The sequence below is a fragment of the Dromaius novaehollandiae genome, chromosome Z (assembly GCF_036370855.1).
Source record: "Dromaius novaehollandiae isolate bDroNov1 chromosome Z, bDroNov1.hap1, whole genome shotgun sequence".
Taxonomy (NCBI): Eukaryota; Metazoa; Chordata; class Aves; order Casuariiformes; family Dromaiidae; genus Dromaius; species Dromaius novaehollandiae.
In genome coordinates this window covers 85287520-85314351 of record NC_088132.1, presented here as the reverse complement: position 1 = coordinate 85314351, position 26832 = coordinate 85287520, and the positions used below count along the sequence as shown (strand labels likewise).

Here is a 26832-nt window from a genome sequence, read left to right as displayed (position 1 = left end):
GCCCGTGCAAGCCCCTTGCTATCTAGCCATCAAGCTTTAATCTGGCTCCTCGCGCACTTTCTCACTGGGTGGCTGTGATCAGTGCCTGCAGCGGGCGGTGGCACAGCTGGCTGCTGGCACAGCTGGCTGCTGGCACAGCTGGCTGCTGGCAGCTCCGCCGTCCGCTCTGCTTGAGGCCCTGCAGAAGGCAGGCAGAGCGCTAGCGAGCGCTCGAGAGGGCGTCGGGAAGGGCTGCTGCGCGGGGGTACCAGATGCGTGGAGTCTTGCAGGAGGAGAGATGCATTCACTGAAAAAAGGTCACAGTGGGAGAAGCAGAGGGAAGGAAGGGGGGAATGAAGAGAGGTGCTTTTACACAGCTCCATGAGGTTAGCAGGGCAGCAAGGAAGTCTTTTCTGCTGTTCTTTCCGCCATACTAGTTCTGTGAATGAATATAGGACATTATTTTTCAGAGCTGTTAATCTGGCATCTGTTGTGAGACCACGTTTACTTGAAACGGCGTTCTGCTACTTTATTTTTCCCTGATGAGTGAATTCCTGGATTGTGGAATAGTTCTGTTGTGATTAGCAGGGATGCTCTGTAGTGTCTGTAGTAAAGAATGACCTAGATGGCCTCTAGCAGTATACAAAGGCAGAGCCCAAGCTACCTAAAATCCTAAGATTCGGAGATTTTTTAGAAAGCAAAAATTTTTTACAAAAAGAAAAGAGAGAGAGATGGTTCCGTATTTCTTCAGGTTCAGCTGATGGAAACCTTTTGGTGTATTTCAGTCTGTTTTACGAAAAGTTCTGCATTGCAACACCACTTTACTACTGCACAACTGTTTGAAAGTAAGACTTAATATACAAAATGGAAAAAAGAAACTGCCCACCCTCGTTCTGTTGTTCTTTCACCACAGAAATGGCAAACATCAGGCCAAAATATAATAGAATTGCTTTTAACAAAAATAGCCCCATAAAATCTACCCCCTAACTAATTGTTCCATATATTGCTACAGACAGATATTTGGAATTTATGTTTCTGCGCTGCCAATTCGAAAAGTAGCCTACTGTTGTGCCAAAGTGACTATCAAAATAGCAGGTACTTGGTAATGCACATTTGAAAATTTACACGAGTCTGCAGATTTCTGTCTGCAGTTAGAAATAGCTAAATGACATGCACTGAAGTGTATTTTTTGCTGCTAAATGCACACGCAGGCATGCTTAAGAATTTGTTTTGCTAGAAAAAAATCACTCTGGACAGCTACAATGTGTTCCCACTAAGTGGCTCTGCATAGATAGCAGGTTTTCTAGTTACTGCTGATAAATGTTTGTCATTTTAAATATATATATATATTTTTTCAGTTCTTGCAACCATGTGTCAGCTTGTCATCTTTTGGAAAATAGTAAACTCATTTTTTCAATTGTTATAAAGTTCGGTTTTCTTTTATTTGCAGGTGTACAGAGCAAGATGCTGCACTTTATTGGACAGTACATGGAAACCCTTTGGCAGCTACAATGACGCGCTGTACAGCATTCATTGAACTGGAATCAGATACAAAATTCAAAGCTTCCCAAAAGTTGGTTGCTGACCTAAATGACAGTGTGGGAAACTGCAGAGCAAAATGAGCAGAATGAGAAATGTTTTGCACAGTGCAAGAGTTGCCCCTACGAGGGTTGCTCCATCATAGTCTCACCAGATTCTGACCCTTCAAAAAGCTGGAGAAGATCAGAAAACCAGAAGTATTGTCCCCATGTGAGAAATCCCACAGACATATGCCTAACATGGAAGACAACAGGGATGTAAAAAATGTATTTCAAACCCAGGAAAATATTTCCTGCCTAAGGGATGTGTCAGAGAATGGTGACGATCTAATTCGTTTTAACACAACAGTTAGTGTCAGTGCTGGAAAAGCAGAGAAATACTGCAGCAGACAGGTGCATTCCAGCCCCACAAATCTGATCGCTCCTCACACTGACAACTGTTGCCTTAACACAGAAGACTCTGTTTCTAGTCAGTCTCCGGAAGATACCCACACATGTGAAAGGAATGAGCTAGGTAAACCTCCAACCATGAACACCCCGTTCAATGAGCAGGCAGATACTCCTATAGTAAATCACCACTATTTTGTAAAAGAAGATTCTGAAAATTCTGGCACTCTTCTGGAGACTCATCCAAAGAAAAGTCTAAGCATAAGCGATGACTTTTCTGATGATGACTTAGAGTATTTTGAATGTTCAGATGCGCTGACAATCGATGAAAATGAAATCTGGGAAAAGAAATTGCAGTTTTTATTAGAAAGTGATGATGAAGGTGATTTAAAACTCAGCAAGGATTGTGATGGGTGCGCTTACTTCCTAAGTGAAATGCCTTGTCTGTTCCCAGTGTCAGATAACACCGTGCCTATGGATACCCCCATTGGCTTCTGCGGTCATCACTCAAAATTCGAAGGAGTAAATGTAAGGAGAGATCCCTCTACCAGCCAGTCAACTTTGCAGTCAGAGATGACTCTCACTGTTGGACACCACCAAGACAAAACTACCAGTTTGAAAGACAAAGAGAAGTATAAACTGCCTGTTGCTTCTACAGCCATCGAAAATGACTATCCCAGAATTGAAGAAGAAAATAATGGAAGTGGTCACTCAGCTGCAGATTTCTCCATTGACAAATCACAGGACACGGATAACGTACTTGCAAAGGTAGACTCCTCTACTAGTCGTATAGGTGCTTCTTTGACAAATCAGGCTTCAGAGATAACGTCAGAAAATAATATGGACGAGGACTTGCCAGGTGACAGCTCATTGCAACTAGAGGAGGGGAGAAGAAATTTGTTAGAGGAAAAATCGAGGCACGCTGTCTGTGCCTTGGCAGAAAATCTAAGAAGAAACCTTTTAAAGTTGTTAAACCCTAAAGAGCTTTGCAGGTATGTGAGTAATATAGGACAGTCTTTTCAGACTGCATCTGAGGTTGGGGAATCCAGTGCTCTGCTCCCCAGTCAGGAAGGTGTCATTTCAACACAAATCCACAAGGAGACGGAAAGCTTGCAAATGCAGGCTGGTTTGTGTCAAGCAGAAGAGGCAGATAAAGACTGTCGTTGGGAATGGAGAAGGACTTGGGGCCTGTCTGAGCAAAACCAGGTGCCAGATGAGAATGTCTCACCCAGGGTAAGTACAGTGTTTATCATTTAATAGAAAGAGCTGTTTGCTGATTTGAATGCGCTCTATTCCTGTTTGTCGCAAAATAATGCACAATGTAAACTACTTTGAAAGATACTATTCGTGCACTTCTGAATGACAGCTACTGCTGGGTAGGAAATCTGGTTTTGAAAAAGGCCCAAATAAACCATAAGCTGTTCTAATTATAGAGTGAGACTGATAATAGTAAGAGGCGCTAATGGGGCTCTGGACAGCTGGATAGGGAAATCTGATATTTAGGCTATTGCATAGGTCTTATCCAAGGAATGTCTCTTTCAACCCTGAAAGTTTATCAAATCCCTATTGTGAGCAAAGAGTGTTTTGATTTACTTTTTTTAGTTTGTACTCAAAAAACCAAATTGTCATCCATTTGTGCTACTGGAAATATAAAATAAATCAAGAGAGGTTTGCTCTGAATTTACACCAAGAAGGGGAATTCGATCCAGGGAGCTCATGTTAGAGAGGTGAACAGAGTTTTGTTTTTTTAAAATAAAACAACAAAAGATTCAGATAGTCCAATGAAAATGTAAAAAATAGTTAAAACCCAAAGTGATGCTCTCCTAATACTTGTATTATTTTATGCTGTTGGCCAGAAAATCAGCTAGGGAAATCAGTACAGTTGCAGTGACTGATATGATGCTACACCAGTTCTCATAAGCAGGAGAAGTGGATCATACTTTTTATTTCACATAGTAAAGACAAATATGTATTAAAGAATATTAAGTCATGAATAATCTTATTCTTTATCACCCACTTACTGATTTTAAAATGCATAATGCACAGAAAAAATTATTTATGAGAAATAAACACACACTTTTCCTGTTGCCACATGCTTTTCTTCATCTGTATTATTTAAGCAAAAATGTCTCCCTGTTCTGAATGATAGTCTAACTTTGAATCTGACCACTGGAGCGTCTTAAGCAATCAAAAATCATTGAATTCTTCTGCCTGAAAAGCACACCTAGGGCCTGCCTCACATTCTGGGCTTTCTCCATTTTTATAGCACATAAAATTCTAATCACATTTAAGCAGCACATCGTGTTCTTATGGTGGAGAATGCCTTCTCTTGAAATTAGCCTGCTGAGAATCTCTTGACAGTATGTATTACCATGGTTTGCATGAGGCATTTTTGCATTTTTCTCCAACTGCAGTAAAGCAATTTAAATCCCAGGACCCTATTAGCAAAGAGCAGCTACAGCATGTTACTGTGAGTGCCCTGGCCAAATTTCAGCTTGGCTATAGACTTGCTCGCTGCAGTCGCTCTGCATTTCTTCTCTGTGTGTGTGTGTCCATGTCCAACACTTTGTCATGTTAGGTAACAAACAAATAGGAAAAAAAAACCCCAATATATAGAAAAGTGCTAGAGATGAGAATGAACCAAAGTCATGGTTTTAAATACTCATGAATGAGGATGAAATTTAGGTCTAGGTTCAAAATTATGGGATCTTAAAAATGATCTAACAAAAGTATCACATCTAGAAACTACCGTTTATAGCACAAGGAAAATGTGGGCAACTCCTCACCCCTTCAGTCCCATATAGTGAGCCAGAAACTCCTCATCAATCTCTAGTGTAACCTAAGAAAGAATCAGCCTTGTAACGCTACACACGAGCTTACGTAAAACTGCGCGGTGGTATTACTGGAGCCCGGCAGCTGGGGCAGCTCTGCCGGGAGCAGCGTGCGGGGCTTGCAGGGAGAAGCACAGCTAACCCCTCTGGTGCGGGGCTTGCAGGGAGAAGCACAGCTAACCCCTCTGGATGGGTTTGTGCATGCCCTCTCCGTGAGGTGGGGCAGCTCTGCTGAGGGGCGCGTAGCTAATTGCGGCGCTAATTGCTCCAGGATTTACACTTCCTTTTCTCCCCATTCCCCGTCTTGCCAAGGTGCCTCTAACTGGGACAACCTTTGCCTCCCGTCTGGGCTGCAGCTGCTGTTCTGGGTGACCCTTCCTTCCATCAGACAGGCAAGGTGGAGGCTCCTGGCTCCTCCTAGGACCTCGAGGTCCAGCCTTGGTGACATTTTGCATTTATTTAGTGTTTCAAAGCAGCTTAATTAGTAACCGGTTGTAAAGGCCGACTGTGCTAGTGGTGGTATCGCATGCTGCATGGGAGCCAGGAGGCTCCCCGGCGTGGCGTGTCTGCGTTCGAGAGGCGCCTCTGTCCCGGTGCCGTTCCTGAGTCACGGAGCCCCTCTCCAGGGCCTGTCAAATGTCAGCAGTGTTCGTGGAGTCCTGCTGCAACTGGCAGGTTCAGAGGGTTTCTGGGGCATGAGCAGAATACTTACCATTTGCCCTGAATACCCCGGGAAGAATGGCATGTGCTATTTGCCTGCTTCCAAAGCATTTTTCCTGGTGACTAGATCCACTGCTCATCCTGTCAGGGGACCCTCTGAATTCATTATTTTGTTCTCATTCAAGTCCAGAACAGTCTGTTCTCATAAAATTTGAGTGATACTTGGTTTGATCTTCCTCACATAAATTTACATCGCTTCAGCTTTTACATCAGCTTATTTTAGATTTTATTTTTACAGAAAGGAGAGAAGCAGGACCGACACAGATCGTACAAGCAATTGGGTAATCTGGTTGTGACGGGGAAGTATTTTGCCTGGCACGTCGTACCTCTGCTTTGTCCGATACCAGGGCAGCCAAAGTGTCAAGGACTGCAGAGGCCGATGAAGCTTTTGCCTGTGGGCGATATGTGATGTGGGAACCATCCGCACATTCGCATGGCATGTCCTGGAAATCGGCCCGTGTGATGGAAAGCTGCAGTGTAGAGCGTTTCATCGTTGGGGCACCGTGAAGTCCTGCAGTTCAGGCAGAAGTGCAGGTGCTCATCCTGTGGTGCAACGCTCCAACACCGCGGTGAGGGAGAGAGTGTGTGCTGGGAGCAACAACCACACAGATGTGGGAAAAGGGGGGAAAGGCGAGAGGGGAAGGAGGAGTTAGGTTACCCAGCGGAAGAAGAGTAGAAGGAAGCTGTTTAAAAGGGTGTCAGTACAGCTGCGATGGGTTAACTCTGCCCATGAGGAATTAGATTGAAACCCAGCAAATGGTTTCATGTAGGCCAATAAACACCTGTCAGATGGGAACTGATTTAGTGGCTGGGTATGAGTACAAAACGAGTGGGGACTTCTGTTCCAAAACAGTTTTAAGTAAGAATTACTGTGCATGCCCAACACACCATTTTCTATCAGCTTGTAGTTGTTTTGTTTTTCATTGGAATGTTGTTAAAGCATAAATCTGCCTCTTGTCATTTGAGTGACTAATAGCTGGGAAACATGAAGGTTTCCTGGTTATCTGGGATCAAAACCAAGTCAGCTGTAATTTTTAGTGAGGCATGTATTCTTGCTCCCTTTGCTGCAACTTGCCTTTGCTCAAGAAAGCGTAACTCTGTGCGGTGGGTAGCATGCTTTGGTTCTGAATAGTATATTCATAGCATGTGGTGCAAATCCAGCCGGAGGGTTTGAGAGGCTCCACCTCGTGCTCTCTGACAGGCTGCAGCAGTTAGTGCGTTCCCTTGGAAAGGAGGTGGTGGCGGCTCAGTCCTTTGCTCTGCCTCCGAGAGGGGATGAACATTCTCCGATGAATGTTTTCCCGACTTGTTCCGTAGGATCTGCACGAGGGCTGCAGGATAACATCCCTTTTTGCTCACCTGCATTATGCGGTTGGCTCCAGTCTTTCCTGGGATGCACACAAAAAACATTCTTTGGGAAGTCCTGACCTGCTTTGAAGCTAGGCCCATCACAGCTATGCGTGGTCAGCTAATTGCTCTGTGTTGTTTTTGAAGGCAGAGAACTCAGTTTTCTGCCCTTGAAATATTATGGTTCTCCCTCCTGAACTGCCTCTTTTTCTGCCTCTTCAGCAGAAATTTTAGTAAGCATCTACAGGATGAAATATAGCTCTCATCTTTCCTCCCACCTGTCTAGAGCAGTTGAAATAAGTACAGATACTGAGTTATTTTAGCTAATCCAATACAGGCATGCCATTTAAAGCATAGTGTTATTTTAGGAAAGAGGAATTTGGGTGGCATTGCACAAACAGGCAAAGAGAAAGAGCCATCAAGCTACTGCTGGAGAACAGTATAAACCAAAAGCAGTTCTAAACACGGTGAGTTTGAGGGAGTTCTGGTCCAGAGGCGGTTTGGTACTTACTGTCTGTATTATAGGTATGGTTTGCTACAGTCCATTTGTATCTGCAGAGGGATGTAAAAGTAACATGGAGACTTTATTTATAGTGGAGAAGTACCTTCCTACACTATTTCCTCTTAAGAAATAGTGAGAAACAGTGAGGTGGAATTGATCATCTCATTTCGGGGATAAATCTCTTGCTTTCATTTGATCAGCTGAACTGAAAGTGAGAGACTGCTGTATAAATTATCCTTAAATTTTGTGGGAGGAGGAGAGCCAGAATAGCCTTAACTGGTGCCCACTGAGGTTATTGTGTTTGCACATGGATGTGGCAATTTCTCACTCAGTCCAGAAGCAAACTTTGTGGCTGCGTTAGGTGAAGATGGTGCATTGCTCAGGCATGGCAAAGGGAGCAGAGAACAGCAGCTGAAAAGCCTGTTTACCTCATCTATAAGAGACCTTGAAAGAGTTTCAGTGGAGCACCATGGTTACATGGGAGAGGCTGGAGGAAGGAAGGGGCGGCAGCCGGTCTGTGGAGCACGGTGCCCTGATTTCCGTGAGGAAATCTCGGGTATTCATTCCATTCGCAGGTTCCATTTTACTTACTTTTTCCTTTAGAAACTGCTCTTCCACAGTTCACGCTAGCTTACACTGGGTTACTTACCAGCGTGTAATGCATGCCAGTCCTTTCCTCATCCCTAAACATGGACCATAATGTCATCCGGTAATTTTTATTTACATGTTAAGAACAGCTCTTAAAGACAGTGTAGGAAAACAATATAAGTAGTGCACTGGGGAATTCAGGTAGCAATGAATCCGGCAAGTCTTGACCCAAAGTATATTGTAAGCAGCAGGTGTTGCTTTGGGAAAGCTGGAAAAAAATATTTAGAGTAGCCTGATTTTGAGGGGAAAAGACTGAACTTTTGGTTACTTTATTTGCTCCAAAGCATCGGACTGCTTGCCACAGGCCAAATGTTAGAGACCAAAAGATTTTAAAAAGAGGTGAGAAAAAAGATTAAGTAAAAGCACACAAGACAGTTCTGTTTGTACTTACAAGGCACGATAACTTGTATGTAATCTCTGACTCAGAAAGTCCCTAACCTTGACTGCCACAGTCTAGGTCTGTATGCAAGAGGAAGGATCCCCTGAACATACCTCATTCTTACGTTCTTCCTTAGCATCCACCTCTGGCTTCAATTAAGGTAAGATCGTAGGTAAACAAACCTTTGGTCTATGCTCGCAGTCGTGTTCATGATCATTTGCATCACTACTCTTAAAGAAAGCAAAATCAAGGTGAAAAGTGACTATCAGTGGGATAGAATGGCCCAATTTGATACAGATTTATGCTAGTACAGCACCTGTCCTTGCAGGGTGTCAAAGCACTTTGGCAACAATACTGAATCTTTGGAATAAGGAAGGGAATGTCCTTATTTTACAGATAGTAAAACTGAGTTGAGTAACTATGGTGCCATAGTTACTCAACACTATTGACTATCTAAAAACCTACAGTTTCTGAGGAGCAGAAATATATTTTTTTAATTTTCTGTTATTCCAAATCAGAGCACCTGTACTGATGTTTCTGTTCAAACTTCACTCCCCCTCAGTATTTTGTCTAGAATTATATCAATTTATTATTTTACTGTCTCTGAACATTACTTGTTGTGACACAAGAAACATCAAGAGAGAAAATGTTAGCTCTTTTTCTGTATCCTATCACAACTTCTATTGACCTTATTATTTCCTTCTGTGTTTAATTTTTCCCTCCTATTACCCGTGTGTCTTATTCAGCACAGTAGCTTACCCATGATATCTTTCCCTTCGGCATGTATGTATTTTATTCCCAAATGCATTGCTTTGCATTTTTCCAAGTCTAATCTTGTTTTATTTCCTGCTTCGATTCCCAGTCTTTTTGGCTTGTCTGTACAGGAGGTTAGTGTGGATGATCTGTTGAAACGCACTGGCTCTCCTGGCTTCCTTCCCTGCGTGGAAACCAGGGTGAAAATGGGACCAGCAAGAGCCCAGGCTTTGTCTAGGAATGGGACTGGGATGTGGCCACAGGACACGCTGCGCCCCAGGAACAGGGACACTCCCAGGGCCCTCATAGCCTTCGAGTCTGCTGTTCCGAAACCGAGCAAATGCGGCTATTTGCAAAAACATGTTGACTGTGCCTTCTTCCAGATCAGTAATGAAAATAAATAGCACATCTTGCTCAGGTGCTATGTTCCTGTGCCTCATGCACTGAAAAGTCTCCTTAAGAATTAAGTATGTATTTAATGAAACCCTACCAGATTGGGCACTAATTGCATTTTGTTCAGGTTCTTGAACTGCTCCTGTTTCCAGAGTATCCGATGTGATTTGGCCTCTCTGTAGATGCTTTTATTAGAGAACCCAGACAATGACTGGTGAAGGTAATTACCTAAACTTCCCTCTGAACACCAGAAATAATCATTCCCAGTCAGGTTTTCTGTGCTATTTTCCCTTATTTGTAAATGAAGACCTCAGATTTCGTAGGCATCAATTCAGCACTTTCCACGGACAGAATAAGTTGCTGTTAAAAATCATAAAAGAAGCTAGAAATGGAAAGCAGCATCCTGTGGGCTGCACCAGACTGATGTTTACATTTACAGAAGTCACCGATGTTTCCTCTGGGTGAGTTTCTGAGGCACAGCTCTGGAAGCAGAGCACCTGTGGGATCCCTCTGATTTGGTCATACCTCCTGCTTGTCCCCCAGCATTCATGTCATGCTGATGCAGTAATATGTGTTGCAGCACAGCCCATCTGTGTAACATCGCTTAGAATTACCCCCCAAGTATTTCCTATTGCATGTTAATTCGGTATTATTTAAGGACAATCGCTGAACAATATAGCATTACTTCATCACTGAACTGATGACACAGCCTGCCAAGCTTCACAGCCAGCCAGATCAAAAAATTATCCCTTTAACTTAGAGCAACCATCATTCCCACCAAAAGGGATCTACTCTAAATGATAAAAAAAAGGAGAGTGAATATGGGCTACCAAGTGCAGATAAGAAAACAGGAGGTAGGGTCCAAGAGAAGCTGACAACAGAAATAGATCTCTCTTTATTGCCACAAGAAAGTCAAGGGCTTGCAGAGCCAGAGGGCTTTGCTTTAAGGAAATTATGATGTCTTTGATCTAGTCCTGATTTAAACATATACATATCTGGCATACTTACTCAGCACTCTTATTAGCACAGTATGGCAGTAAAACCATTAAAAGAAAAAGGGTAATGTGTTGACCACTAAGTTGGATGACAGAGGAGACTGAATTGCAAATCTGTACATCTGAAAATGCATGGGCCCAACTCAGGCTGAAGAGCCAGGCCAGGAGGTCAGTTTTACTGTAACGCTGTGTATCGCAGCGAGGAAGAACTGCAGGGGAAGGGGGAAAAGGGAAAATGTTAGAATTGTATCACATACTCACTGCTCAGTTACATGGTTTGAGGTACACACTCATCCTGCGATGTAAGACATCTGTACGGGATGACACCAGAGGTCCTTCAAGCATAATATGCAGGCAGTGATATATACATAAGGAGAAATTTAAGAATAGAGCAAGAAGGTGGTGGTATTTCTCCAGAACATGCTGCCAGCCTCCAACAGTTTGCAGGTCAGGGAAATCCTGTGGCAGAATTGGTGTCTTGTGTATTTAATGGCCTGCAAAGGACTTTTCATTACATAAGAGTGTGTAATTGTGTGGCCCCCACCCCTGAATCTTTGCCCTCATGGGAAGGTGTAAGACCTTTCTGAAGAAAGTCTCATTTGAGTATGGGAAATCAGACACTAGTTCACCATTCTCTCTATTCTCTCCATAAGGAAGACGTGGCTCTGGAGTAACACTTTGGCCTTTCTTTTTTAATCGTGCTATATTATTCTATATATTGATCTGTTCAGTGCTGTGAGTTTTAGATGGGTCTATTGTGTCTCCTTTCTTTTCTCGCTTGCCTTGTAAAGGAGGGAGAATGTGCACATGAAATCATTCACAGCACTTCTAGCTATTTCTGATCTGTGGTCCTAAACAACCCACCTCAATTTCGAGGCTTTGCTCTCCCGCTGGGCTGTGCAGGACACCTGCTGTAGGACCAGGTAGGCTCACAGAGGCTCTGGTATTAATTCAGAGCCCGTGTACTGCTTTAGCCGCCAAACTGCCCATCAGGCTGCGGAAGGGCTTGGTGTCAAAGATGTAGTCACTACAGAACAAACTCAAGCCACATGATCTTGAAAACAGGAGATGGTTAGCATCCTTGCTGGATCCCATCCAAATTTTGTGTGATCGCCTTTATTACTATAGGATGTTTGGGATATTCTTATTCAAATATTTTGTTAAACTTCCTTGGGGACTGGTGTAGCATTTGGTCCTGTGCTAGCGACAATAAAGCACAGTTGCCTGTTTTGACAACCCAAATTATCCTAGAGGATAATGGAAAACAATGAAAGCTGTTGCTTTGGATTAGGAAATGAGTACAACACAGACAAAACTGCAATATCTGTTTAGAGGAAATCAGGAAATGGGAATGTTGTCTAAGATGAGAAATTTGGGATTTGGGAGCATTAATTTTTCTTAAAACTTATTTTGGACACTAGAATCCCTTTCTGGATCTAACTTGACATCTTCAGAAAATGGAAGGTAGCAAATACTCTCCAAAGAGGAATAAATCCAGCAGATACTACCTTCAAAACTTGAACTGCTTGAGGGCTCCAGTAACAGTAATATTCCATCTCCATAGCTCATTGCCTCATACGTACAGCACTTAGTCACGACTGGAAGTTATTACCACTGCTGGCCGCATTGTAGCCTTTTTGAAATGACTGTAGAGTTTTCAAACCTTTTCTCAGTGTGGAGTTATCTTCTTTATGAGCCTGGTATACAGGTATACCTGGGGTGAAAAATGCTCCCTGTCCCACTTGGCAGTAACTGGCATTGATTTTTCATGATCCTCGGTGGACCAAGGACTTCAGGGGCCACAGGTCAGGTGCTGCTCCTTGGTTTCTTGGTTCCTGGGGAGGCAACTTCAAATGTTCTGGAGAAAGGCCACCCCACCTGTAAAATGTTTTGCAGGTTTGTAGGTCATCATCCGGGTCATCCGTATGTTCTAAACAGAGACGGACAGGTGAAAATGCTCTGGGTCTCAGGTTGTCATGAAGAAGTAGGGTCCTTTATAATTTCTTCTTCTCTTCTTCATGGTCTTGCCTATTTCCTTCCATAACTCAGAGGTGACTAAAGTGCCCACTTATTTCCCATGGTCTTTGCTTTTCATTTAATTGTTCCAGTCAGGCTTTGGAACACAATGAGTCTTGTTAGCAGAGCAAAAAAACCAAGGGAGGGTCTCTTTACACCGTGACTTTATAATGGATTAGAAAGCAAGCTCTGATTTGGAAGTGGCTGTTTCCATTTTCCTTTTGCATAGCTTTTAGATCACTAGCTTGTCTATTTATCACTCCTTTACTCACAGTAACCATGGCTTTATAATGAAGGTACATGGACTGTTATTTCTTCTGTCTGCCATCACCCGTCAGGCAGTTTGTTACACACAAATTAAAATAACTTGTTCTACCACATTCACATAATTAAACTGTGCAGTTTGTTGCCATTCTTTTGTCACCCTTGGAGTCAAGCAGACTGTCCAGTAACTGAAGCAGTTGCTAAAATGTATGGCAGTAAACCCTGGAAAACTGCTCTTGTGAGAGCAGAGAACAGCAAAGCAAATCAAGATGAATAGCTCTATCGAGGTGAGTAGTTGCCTAGACAGTTCCCGAAACTCATCTGATTGGATTATAATAATTACTCTTGTGTTCATTATGGATAATAGGAAACAGTTAAGTTTAGAAGTGACTAGGGATGTGTCAGAGCAGTATTTTATTCTCTTTTTTCCAGTAAGGGCTTTGTAGTACTTCTGAAACATTCAGATCTTCCCACTCTAAACAGGCCATATTTTCCTTCTCTCTCTTTCTCACCCACACCTCAGCTTTCTTTCCCTATGAATTTTTTCTTTCTCTTTCCATTATCCCTGCTGCTCAGCACTAGCACAATGAATTTCAGTGAGTCTTTGGCTCTTTTCATGGCTTTTTCATGATACTCTCTTTTTAGGGTAAAGTATGGTGGGACAGCCTGTCTGTTTTGCAAGGCATAGACATTGCTTTTTTTTTTTTTTTTTAATTTGTTTATAACTAGCTGGACTGTATCAGTCATTGGTCTTCTCCTTGATAATATTTTATGTTCCTCCACATTTGGATCCAGTCAAGCAGCAGTCCTAATGTTTAGTTACATTGTATTTTATATTTCTCTTTTTTGCTTTTTTCTTTTTTATAGAATCAAGACACCAGTCTCAATAACTTTACCCAGAATTATGAAAGACGATGTGTGGAGCCTGAAACAGAGAAGAAAGGTATCTTCACGGCTTGTGAGAGTGCAGTCACCACCGATCCAGCTTCAGAAATGCTCTGTTCTGAAAAGACATTACAAGCAAAAAATGCAACTTTACAAACCTATTCTCAACACCATGCTCCGTGTGAGAAGAGTGAAAGTCCTCAGCAACAATTCTTCTGGGAACAAGGAATTAGTATTATTAGTAATGGCAACAAATCAAAGAATGACATTTCAGCTTGTTTTTTATGGGATACAGACTCCGTTCCTGATAGACAAGAACGTTTATGTGCTGTTCGGTCTCCTGCAAAGCTGTGCGATGAGCCAAGGGAGAGAGGGCAAAGGTATAGTTTTGACTCACATGACAGCAATAACACAGATGCTGTCTGTGTTGTATCATGTGACGAATATCTGTTTGAAGCTAGTGACAAGGCAGTCCAGGAATCTGAAGAACCTGGGTGCAAAGGAGATGCTGATTTATCGGCAGTGCATGACAAGCTGTGGAAACTTCTTCATGAAGTTGACTCAGACTGTCAGATCCCATTTGAAAACCGAGGGATCACAAGTTTAGAAATTAGGCCAACGGATGTCGAAGTCACAGAACTGAGCTTTGTGCAGGAGGCTTGTCCTGATCATCCTTTGTCAATAAATTTAATAGAAGAGGAGGAACCTTTTATACAGCCAACTAGTAGACAAAGAACAGAGAAAGAAGATTGCAGTGTTTCTAATATCCTACTGAAAACAGATGAAGCATGTAACAGTGCATCCATAGGAAACATTTCTCTTACACAGGTGGTAGAAACAGTTGGTATATGTCAAAGTTCTAGCACTGGAAATAGAAAAGAAGCACCATACGTTCATATTTCAGCAAATAGTATATTAAATGCAGAGGAGTGCTTGGAGCAAAAACCAAATCAAACATTAACTGGCGATAATGGATCCATTCAAATGGCTGCTGTCCAGGAAGGAAAGCTGACTGTTGACAATGCTTTACAAACATGTGAAGGAGATTCTCCTCAAAGATTTAAAAATACTCAGAGTAGTAACTTTGAATATGACAAAGAAAACCCAGCTTATGTGTCAGATAAGTCTCTTGGACAATTACTTCATACTGATCAGAACACATCCTTGATAAATAAGACTATAGCTAAGTGTACAGATGAAGATACTGGTAAACACTCTAATGTTAGAGACTGTTATTCATCAAGAGAAAAACTTGCTTATTTCCCTGAACAAAAGGACTTTTTCCCTAGGAATTCCTCTGGTGAAAATGGCAATCAATTTAAACATGAAAAACACTTTTCTGTTGAAGCTATACATAAAAGTACTGAAGAGAATTTACAGGGAAAAGGAAATCATTCAGACTTGAATGCACAGAATGACACAGATTCTGGCTATTATCATCTTTCAAAAAATGACTGTAAAGATTTTCAGGTTGTTTCTAATGCACAGAAATGCAGTTACTTAATGCAATTGCCTAATTTAATTAAGACTCCTGAAACTGTAACATGTAAGAATCTACCCCAAAACATACACCAAGTGACAGAGACGGAAAAGCAAGAAGAGGCATTCATTCCATCTTATGAGGATCGATTTTTAACTGACTTTTTGCTAGAGATGCCCAAATATGAACAAAGTAAAATGAGAGAAGAACAGAAAGACAATGAACAAAAGGCTGAAACTTCCTGTGGCACAGGAGTTAAGCATGTTTCTGAAAGTCAGCCTGCGGTTTCCCCTCAGAATACATCAGAACAACATGTATTTTTTGTCGACCACACTTCCAAGTCTCACGAAAAGTTCAAAACAAATTCTTCAACGAATCACACGTATGCATCTGGGAGTGCAGCACTGCTTAGCACTCCGCAGCCTGGATGGGCTCGAAATGAGTACCCCAGCGTAGCAAATGAGGGTTGTAAAGATACCAGTAATCAGGTGGATATCCAGCACCTGACCATAAGAGAAACATTACCGTTCTTTATACCCATGGGCCAGTCGGAGGGTTCTGTTACGAATTTGTCAGCAATGGGCTGTTCCAGCAGAGGAAGTCAAGTACAAGCAGAATCCTTACAAACTGCAGTCCAAGTGGATGAAAATTTGAATAAATTGGAAATTTTTCACAAAGCATTGCAGGGTCAGTTCCATAAGGTGCCCCAAAAGAACAAGGATGAAAGTGTCTTGCAGGGGGAAGAAGGAGAAATTCAAAGAGCTAAGCAGTATGATCCAGAGGAAGCTGAAGTAAAGCCTGCTATGCATGCTTTAACTAGCTCTGAGGCTCAGGAACAGGTTATGAGTAATAGCATTAAGCAGTCCTGTCTTGACTTGATCTCTTCCAGCAAGCTAACTGGGGTTGAGAATTCAATTAAATCTACTAAGTCTACTCTGTCTGCTGATAAAACTGAAAAAATCTTGGCATCAGAGAGTGCAGTAAGTGGTTTAGTGCACTTGCCACCAGCTGATTCAGGGAATGACCAGTATTTTCAAGAGCAGCCACCTCACAGCAGACCTCCGCCCTGCTCCTTAGCATTGACCGCAGACGATGCGTTCCCAGTCCAAGTGGAAAGGCTGAAGAATCAAGAAGGGTCAAAATCTTGCCAGGCAGCACCAACTGTTGCTGAGCTTGAGCCCATCAACCGTAAGCAAGACACAGCAAAGAGTGGGCACTTCGCTACTGGGGCTAAGGAGAAAGTACCACCAGCAGCACTGTCAAAGAAGCCCCGACTGGAGGAGGGAGGAAGTGTGAGCAAGACTCCGAGCTGTGTTAAAAAGCCTGTGAAAAGTGAGGCAGGCGTGATTCGTAAAGACGACGGAAAAGAGCAAAGGAAACTACTTTCCAAAAAGGATAGCAAAGGTAAGAGAAAACTGATTCTCATTTCTGTCCTTTCCAATCCTTCTGACTACACTATGAAATTCCAATTAATTTCCAACACACTAGAAGCAAACATACATCAGTCTAAATCATCTCAGCCAGAGATGTCCTGCCTTCACTGATGTTAATTTCCAGTGAACTTAACTAGTGCTCTCCCCATGCCATTACAGTGATCCCTCTCTAGCATCCTTCTTCTAGCTGACAAATATATTTATGAACTTTTCATGCTTTCTGAAATAGTTCCTTCTCCTTCATTCATCTGTTCGAGTCAATTTTCAGGAATGTATAGCAGGCTGGGACTGCACAACTGCACACTCTATAGCAACTGCAATCCCAGTAGCAGCATGTTAGTATGTTCCCACAGGGTTATATTCCCAGTTACGCTCCTACACTGTGGCTCCCAAATTAATTTAACCTATCTTGGCTACCAAGTGATTTTATTACTAGCAAAGTATTATTGTTACTAGTAGGCCGCCACTGATAAACAGAATGCCTTGCAGTTGTGTCGGATGACTTACGGCTGGCTCTGCGTTCCTTTTCACCACTAGCAGTCATAAATGACACTGATGAAATTAGCAATATTAAACTGACATAAAAAACATGTATTTGAAATGAGAATCAGGTTGCTGGTCACAGTCTCTAGGAAATTACAAACTGGTAAACCAAAGTGCAGACGAGAGTACCAGTAGCATACCAGCTAAACAGGTATGTTTGTGGTTCCTGTGGATATGTTGCGAGGCCCAAAGCCTTATTTTCACCTCTTTACAATTTACATTTACATCATAAAATAAGTTTGCAGATGACAGCAAGACTGAACCGTGACTTAAGGTAAGCTAGATGACTGTGAAGCTCTTCAGATATTGTAAGTACAGTGCAGTTGTGCTAGAGTTCTGCTTCCTCCAGTTGCATTAAAAAAAAACCTTTTCTCTGTTCAAAGATAATGCCAGAGACGTCTCCTTTGCAGTCATGTTTGTCTACAAGAAATGACCATAAAAGGGAATAAAGGGAGACAGGCTGTACGAAACAAGGCAAAGAACTAGACGTGGTGGGAATTTGCTGTGGAATTGGTTGTCTGCTGTACGGCTGCAACCCCCACACTTGTAACAGAGAACATGGAGCCAAATCAGAAATCACCAGAGAACGAGGCATGTGGGAGAAGGAGACATGCTCCTTGCTCAGAGGAGAACATGGAAACTGCGATTGCTGAGAAATGCTTCATCTTTTCCATGTAGTTGAACCTATGCTTGAAAAATGTTTTAAACACTGTTCAGATGTGCATCAGATAAGGCTGAATTATCTTTACCTGCTCCTGATCTGCTTCAATTTAGACTGAGAATAAACGTATGTTTGTATGTTAGCAAGCTTGCATGGCAGGTTGGTATGTTCAGCCTGGTATATACTCAGTGTGCTCTTTTTGCTTTTCTCAACTCAAGGAGAAATGACTTTGTGGTTTAGGCAGGGAATCTGGAGCCTTTACTTCTATTTTCAGTTCTCTCACATACTTTCTGCAAGTTATTTTAGCCCTGATTCAGCAGGATTCTTAGCCGTAAGGACTTGAGTGACTACAAGTTAAGCATAGCAGTGAATTCCAGGTGCCTGACCCTTAGAATCAGATCCAGCATTCCTTAGGCATTAGATGGGGAAAGCGAGGCCACTGGAATAGGATCCCCAAGGGAGATGTGTCATGCCAGCTCATTCAGAGTGCAGCATCTCAGGATTAACACGTTAGGAGACATCTTACATCCCTCTAGCAGGGATGTCTCGTTCAGGAGTGCCTGGGTGTGCCGTTGTCCCAAAACCTTTGTGGTAGGTGTGTGTCCATTCCTTTTCTTTCCAAAAATAGGCAGGTCTCACTCTCTTTTTTTTTGTTCCCTCAAGAATTAATGGTGATTCTCCCCCTTTCTCTACAGGCTTTGCGATGAGAGTCCTTACCCAAGCATGGCACAGAGGTTCACTGTCCTCCTCTCGCTGACAGGCTCTAAGCCTGCTGTCTCTTGCCCCTTGGGGAGTGCCCATGGCTCTAGGCTCCCGCTTGCGTGGGAGCGCCCTCCTGTCCTCCTGCTGATGCCATTTCCACCTGCAAAAGACACGCGTATATTCTGTGCGCAGCAAAATAAGGCTCAGCAGAGAAATGGATTATCAGGGCCTTCCCCTGACAGGGAGTCCTGGGTTCTGGTCGTGGTTCTCAGGGTTACGCCAGTATCTTATATAAAAGTCATTTGTTAAAATACAAAAATGGTCTTTGGAGCAGGGACTGGAACCCAGGTTTCTTCTCTGAAACTGTTCTTGAATTTTCTCTGTCAATGGCCGAGGTTTAGCAGAAGAGCTATGTCATACGGCTGGGAAAGCAGAGGCTTTCCGTAGAGGCAGGAAATGAGTCCTGTGAGACTGAGGAGGCAAGTGAAGGCCACTGCCATTGCTGAATGGCCTTGCCATTGCTGGGGCAGACATCTAACCGCTAGGTGCAAGTCGCTCCTCCAGGTATGTTTTAAAGTCAAATGGGTGCTATCACTGCGTCTTGCAAAGCGCCTGGTCCTGGCAGTGTGTGCTAGGTATGTTCCAAGGACATCCTGGAGACTGAGTGTCGCCTGGGACCTTTATGGTGATAAAACCAGCTGGTCCTTTAATCAGAGATAATGTATTCTGAGTAAGAAATGTTTTTATGTTGATGCTTTTTCAGAGTAGAACTTCCGTTGGGTCTCATTCCATAAATTCAAAGTGGCTTTGCTTTGAGAGTATTTCCACTGACCATGTGGGGCACTGGCTCAGTTTTTTAAGACCTCCATATTTTAAAGCCTCAGTTTCTGCATCAGGAAGAATAGTATTGTCAGATTCATATTATTAACATTTGTAAAGCATTCTGGGATTCCTTTAAAATGCCAAAACACTATCATTATCTTCTCATCCTTAACTGTGGCTGTTTCATTTCAAGCTCCCAAGCTGCTGAAGAAGATACAGGCAGAGCTATTCCCTGACTGCTCTGGAAATATTAAGTTATGCTGTCAGTTTGGTGACATTCATGGCGACTCCACCATTACATGGACTAAAGATTCCAAGTTACTAGCTCGACTGCAGAGAAGGTGAGTGAATGTTCCTGAAGGTAATTCTGATAGTTTCTGAATAGCTTTTGGGAAAATATTAAATTTGCCAGTGATATACTCTTGTACTTGTTAACTAAATTGTTATGATTGGTGCAAAAAAATCAGTTTAAACAGGGTAATTAAGAAGAATATCCTCACACAATGCTTTAATATTGGGCATAGTTAGCATTCCATCACCCGTAATTTCTTTCAGCCCATTCATAACCAGCCTCATCCAACTGTCCAGTACTGTAAAAAATCATCTGAAGTTTCAACCTCGGCACCCAGGCCAAATGATATAAACACGTCTGGTTAATATATGGAAGGCTGTCTCTGTGGGAGAGGTAAATGGCTGAGACCTAATAAAAACAGCTAGCATGCAATGTAGAGCTTGACATGATCACTCCTTGGAACTTTATATTCTGTTTCAAATGGAACTTTAAGCTGATTGGACTAAAGGGAGTTATATTTAAAGAAAAATGAAATCACTCCTCAATCTGGCCAGTGGCTAGAGGCAGTGAAATTAGATGAGTGGAAAATAAAAGCTTCTTAAGCTCTTTCCTTAGAATCTTCTCCAAACTCCAGTTTTATGAAACAAAAGTTATTTTCCTCCATGGCAGTAATAACATAATCTTATCCAAAGGAAAAAAAAGAAAAGATTTCTGTCAGAAGACACAATTCTGCTGGTTTTAAAAAGTTTTGTAGGAAGCCATCTGATAAGATGATATTTTCAATGGAGGAAGGAAATCAACTGGTTAGAGTTCCTGTGTCATTCTGGTTCTTACTGTTTTGACTACACTGCTGTTGATGATAGTTTTATAATATCTGTCATACAAGAATATATTTCTGCTAAGTAATTTTGCAGTGTTTTGACATCCAAAATAAAGCTTTCAGTAATAACAAAGAAAATATGTGATAACAAACTATTTGAATTTTCCTTTTGTGGAATAAATATAATAAATTTCAAAAGGTTGAAATTAAAATGAGATATTTTACAAAGTTTTAGAGAGAGAGAGATTCCTATTTATATTTTTTACTTCAAAAATGTTCAATAGAGTTCAGTGGAATTGCTCTAAATCTCACTTCTATCAAGATCAAACTCCGACTTAGTAGTTTGGTGTGTACCCAAGCACTGTTTCTTCCTTTAAAAACATGCTAATATGTCAATCTACAGAAATGTATAGCCTGGACCGTGTGGCACATCTTAACTTCTGCTTTCAATAGGAGGTGATTACAGGAAATTATGCAACAAATCTTTCAATTGTTATAATCCATCAACACACAAAATCAGCCATATTAAAACAGCATTGATAAATACATATTGGTAGTAATATTAATATTTGTTAGGAAATTACATTTAAAAACTAATGTTGGGTAACATTAATTGTCCAGTGTGCCAAACAGTCATGAAACATCATGTTGGCCTAGTACCAACAAAAATGTGCACACCTTCTCTAATTCGCTTCACAAAAACTTTAAAACACAATAGCCAGGTCTTCATCATCCCTGTGTGGTTTATACCGTTTGCTGATAAATACATAGACACCCAGCGTCATATGTGTGGAGACCTTTGTGGACTAGGAGGACTTTTCCCTTAGGCATAGCACTGTTTCAGTGTTGTTTTTATTCCGGGACCAGCTTGAGTCCACAAGTAGTGTAACTGCATTCATGTGTCATTGCCCCCCCGCTGACAACGTCTACCAACCATCCATTCCTGAAGCTGCGTACACGGACAGCAGCAAATATACTCCTTGAAAAAAGCAAAGGAACAGGGAAAGCCCAGTGAGGCATTACAAGGATGCAGTCAGCAGGGGCGGAGGGAAAAGACAAAGCAACACAATGAAACAGAGGTGATCAGAGAAAACAAGGAAGCTCTGTAAACACAGGGAGGAGAGACTGAGAATTTCTGATATTGGCTCCAGCTGAGAAAAAGGAAACCAAAAGCTATTATTACATTGGCCCCACAATACAACAGAACGCTCAACACGTTCTTAACTCAGATTGAATTAAGTGAGCAAGTTTTTGTACGCATTTCTGCACAAAATGGATTGAAGCGTATGCCTACACCTAAGCATATGTTCAGTTGAAGTCTTTCTGACTTGCGCAGAGCCAAGATTAGGCCTCAGTATTAGTCAGCACAGTGCCTGTTGCTTTCAGTCATATGAAACTGTGCTTCCTGCTACTACTGGGTGCAGTTATTCCAAATATTCCAAATATCAACCGGAAAACATCCACCATATCTTCTTAGATTGCACTCAGAATTGAGGGATAGCATACAAGATTTTTTTATCTATTCATAAGTTACATATTTCCCTGTGATTTTGATATGAATATTAGAATGCCTTTTGGTGTGATTTAATAATTTTTATGTGTATTTGATTGCTACATTTTTCTTGTAGGATGTAGCAGGAACATCTGTTGTGCAACACTTAATAGGCTGAACGCTTCTTACTGAAGTGAAACAAAATACCTTTTCTACTCGCATCACATTTGAATCAGTCTTTGCAGTGATGGGCAGAAATTCCAGGGACAGAAGGAGAGATGTATGGAATAATCAGAAAAGATGTTTTAAAAGTATTAATGTGACAAATTAACATCTTCTATTCCAGCGCCCAGGATGACTCTCCCATCTCTTTGGCAATAGCTAAAGCTAGTAACAAAGACCAGGGAATGTATTATTGCTGTTTGAAGAACATTTATGGGAAGGTGACTGCTGAGTTTAATCTGACTTCTGAAGGTAAATCCCAGTTTATAATTTTAACAGATAATAATAACAATGGCAGTTTCCATTCTCTTTTTTTGACTACAACATCTCTTTCTTTTTGTTTCCTTGTAGTTTTGGAACATCTCTCAAGTTTTCAGAATTTTGAAGGTGAGTACACATTTGCTAAAATGTATGCTTAAATCTTTGTTCCTTTTGATTTCCAAATGGTGCAAAGGATGGAAAAATATGACCAAAATAATTAGTGGTATTTTCACCTGTTATTTGCAACCTTCTGAACATAAAGGACCAGATTCATTGATTTAGGCTTTGATTTGCTGATAGAAACTATTTTCAAATCTTCTTTGTACCATCTAGTTAAACTGGGTTTACAGTTGTTCAGTGTTACCAAGGAGCTACTAAGCAGCTGCATTGCCTTGGTGAATTTGACCCAAAATATTTTATTTCTTTTGCAAAAATGGGTGAATAAGTTTGCTGTATCAAAAATGGTCCTAATGGTGGTCTGTTAACTCTGAGGAGCATTTCAGACATGGAAGTCTGAACCCTCCACGTAAGAACAGTGAATAGACACACACAGGCAGTTACGGTGAACTCTGGTAAATCAGCAAATGACTAGACTGTAGCAGTGTAATTAGTTTCACGCTGAGTCACCTAGGTTGCAGTATATCCTAACTCTTGTCTTTTTCTCTTGTCAGTTCAAAGGATCATTGAATAATTCAGGTTGGAAGGAACCTCAGGGGGTCATCTCCTGCTGAAAGCAGGGTCAGTTACGGGTTAGACCGGCTTGCTCAGGGCTTTATCCAATCAGCTGTTGAAAACTTCCAAGGATGGAGACTGCACAATATCTCTGGGCAACCTCCTCCACAGCATAACTATCCTTGTGAAAAAGTCTCTCCTTATATCTAGTCTGAACCTCTCTTTTGTCTTTGTCCCTGTTATGCTTCTTGTCTCTCATCCTCCTGCCATGAACCACTGTGTAGAGCTTGGCTCCGTCTTCTTGGTGGCCTTCTTGTAGGTATGCTAGGATTCTCAAAGCCTTCACTTCTCCAGGCTAAACAAGCCCCAGTCCCTCACCATCTCCTCACAGGGCAAGTGCTCCAATCCCCCGGCCATCTTTTTGGCCCACCAGGCGCTTGCTCTAGTTGGTTCATGTCTTTCCTGTACTGAGGGGCCCAAAGCTGGATGCAGTACTCCACATGTGGTCTGATGAGGGCTGAGTAGGGGATAATCACTTGCTTTGATCTACTGGCTGTGCTTCTGTTGACACAGCCCAGGATGCTTTTGGCCTTCTTTGCTGTCAAGGCGTACTCCTGGCTCATGTTTGTCTTGTGTCTACGAAGGCCCCCATAGCCCTTTCAGCAGAGTTACTCCCCAGCCAGGCTGCATCGTTGCAAGGGGCTCTTCCTTCCCAGGTGCAGTACTTTGCCTTTGTCCTTGCTGAATTTAATAAGGTTCCTGTCAGCCCGTTCCTCCAGCCTGTCCAGGTCCCTCTGGGAGGCAGCCCAGCACTTGAGCATGTTGACTGCTCCCCAGTTTGGTGTCATCTTCAAACCTTGTGAGCAAGCACTCTGTCACTTCTTCTGGGTCATTGATAGAGATGTTAAAGAGGAAAGGTCCAAGATTTGACCCCTGTGGTATTCCACTTGTTACTTGGCATTCAGGTAGAGCATGTCCTTATCTGATCCCATGGACTTTCATGGGTCAAGTTTTCCTAAGTAATCCCTGATTCAATCCTCATCCACTGCTGGCAGTTTTTGTCTTCCTTGAACCATGTCACTAAGCAGAGAGCCCTGGGAGACCTTGTTAGTAAAGGCTGAGGCAAGGAAGACATTGAGTACCCCAGCCTTATCTGTGTCTGCTGTCACTAAATCACCCATCCCGTTCAGCAGCACACCCCCATTTTCCTTGTTCAGCCTTCTACTACAGATAAAGAACTAGAAGCTCTTTTTGTTGCCCTTGAAATTCCTTGGATGTCTCAGCTCCATTTTCTGATGAATACAGCACTGGTTGCTCTAGGACTAAGAAAACAATTTTGTAACACATTTTTTCAAAGATAGTCTCTCTTAAATGAAATCTATGCATTCACAAAGCTGGCACTGCCCTCAGAAAGCCCTGTGTTTATTACACTGTTTTTCACACAGCCAGATGCAATAGAAGAACATGTTTTAGCAGTTGCTTCATTTTCAGGCAGCTCTGAAAACATGAGCCTTTTTCTCTGTCTACATGAGGTGCATTTACACTTTAAACAAAAGATATGCTTCAGGGGAGAAAAGCAATTTAAGAAATACTGAGTTTGTTTCAGATCTGGATTTGGATTTTTAATTTCTTTAAAACATAGAGATACTCACCTCTGGCCTACAGCTGTAGTATCTCAGCACTTTTTGTTTACAGGCAGAAGCCCAATGATGAAAATACCTCAAAGATTTGACTGGCCTGCAAACTATATGCGACCTTTTGACAATTACTCCAAGAGAAACTATGGGAATCTCTCAAAGCTGTTGAATCAGTGCTGCATTTTTCCTAGGTATCTTTCCCTTTTTGCACTAAACTTTGCTGTGCCAGCAAAGACAAAATTCCGTTTCAATTCATGGGAGTTTTGTAGGTGAAATACCTTCCTGTAGGATAGAATAGTTTGCAGAGGGATGGAGTGCACGCTACGACAGACTATTGGTTTGAACTTGGCTGTTTGTGTAACTTTCCATTAACTTGATGCGTTGGCACTTCACGTATAGTAAACAGTGAAATAGCATTGCATCACACAGAGACTTATACCTACACACACGCACACACACCCCAGAAAGCTCTTTTGGCAGACAAACTTGCCAGTGGTGTTTGAACACATGGTCTTTGCAAATCATCTGCTATGTAACTTTACTCCAAAAGAAAGGCAGACATTAAGATTTGGAATACTTTCCCCATGTGTTATCTTGTCTCTAATCACACTTGGCATATGTCTTGCTGTGCTGCAGCTAAAGATAGTACATTGCAAATTAGTTTATCATTTCTGAACACACTGTACTAGTCAAGTGCTTCATTCAGCCGATTGATTTTCTTTCTTCAAGAATAAAATTAAACGTTTAGTTCATCTTTAAAATAAAGACAGGACTTTTCATTTAGCAGCACTGTATAGCTGTTGATCAACAGAGAATTGTAGGTGGAGGTAAAAAGCATTCTAATTCTAGCTTTATATTTGCGCTGTTTGCTCTATGCTTCAAAGAGAGGCAGTCATTTACGTAGTCTACACCAGAGATTACTACAAAGGGGAAGTGGAAAGATTTCATTATTGTGTAACGTACACCTTTTCTGCTCCTGCTTATCTTTTCCGTTGAAGTTCCTTGAAATGTGATTAGAGAGACTTGAAGTGCAGTTAGAATTGTTTGGTTCATTTTTTTCTCAGTGCTTAAGGTTAACTACTTCTTTTTTTCCCTTTATTTTTGGTCCATTTGTATTTCAGTGGTAATTTAAAGCTGTGAAATCCATAATCTTGCTTTATTTCATCTGTGACAGACTTAGGCACACATTCTTATGCTAGTGGTACATTCAAAATCCACACATAGGGATTAGAAAAAGATTACTGTACAAAATCACTCAAATTGGTGCAGTTGTTCTGTGAATGAATTTGACATGATAATTTATAGAAACGTGGTTCTGATTCAAAACCACATACCAAATAAAAATCTTCCTCTTTTCTTCTGCCTTTTCTAATGAATCTGTTCCTAAGCTGGTGCTTGCCAGATTGAAAAGAGATAAACTAACATGCAAGGCTGCAGCACTGGAGCTGGTCTAGTGAATGCGGTTTGTACTGAGAGAGGCATGTTTCACTGTGGCAGCATTGGGTGAGGACCGGGACCTCAGCTGAGTGCCTTTAAAAACAAATGTTGGCAGAATCCCTCCCTGAAAAGGTTCCAAGCTGAAAGCTAAAACAAGCTTTGGCTGTATCAGCAACACCCTTCTTTCTTCAGGCTTTTCTGAAAACCCAGCCTAACTTCAGAGAAGCTTTCTGAAATTAGCTTGTGCAAATTGGTCACAGAGCTGTATTTTAGTTCTAGATTATCTACGTACACCACTGCACATTAGCTTTATTGCTGTCTCTGTCTTCCCAAAAACAGAGAGAGTTGGAAAGTTCTCTGTATTCCCTCAGTTCCCCTTTAGCTCTCAGTCAGCTTGACTTGCTTCACATTTGTTTGAAGCTCCGGTTTACAACTGTACCAATAGGTTTGAGAACAGCTTTTGTGACCTTTTCCTCCAATTTTTCTGATACCTTCTGTATTTTCTCCATATGAACATGAACTGCTCCCTTTCTCCATGCTGACTTTAGACAATACAGACAACAAGCTATGTGGAAGGGGCAGAATCCCAGCACTGTACTAACACAAGTGAAGCCATGTATTCCATTTCCTGAAAGCCTGTTCATTAATCCTCGATGGAGAGATCCACTTATCCTCCCATGTCCACCCCTTTCCCTGCTGAGCACAGGAGGATGGTACAGAA

At 41.9% G+C, this 26832-nt stretch overlaps 1 protein-coding gene across 2 annotated transcripts in view; it reads left to right on the top strand.

The window, feature by feature from the left end:
* LOC135324927 (alpha-protein kinase 2-like) overlaps positions 1-26832 on the top strand; it is a 62604-nt gene that overhangs the window by 13107 nt on the left and 22665 nt on the right. For both annotated transcript variants that reach the window (XM_064502032.1, XM_064502031.1), the window contains 5 exons: positions 1430-3137; positions 13620-16521; positions 19472-19619; positions 22229-22356; positions 22456-22491. In XM_064502032.1, the coding sequence (XP_064358102.1) occupies positions 1749-3137; positions 13620-16521; positions 19472-19619; positions 22229-22356; positions 22456-22491 (4603 nt within the window). In that variant the 5' untranslated portion in view covers positions 1430-1748. The remainder of the gene's footprint in view (positions 1-1429; positions 3138-13619; positions 16522-19471; positions 19620-22228; positions 22357-22455; positions 22492-26832) is intronic.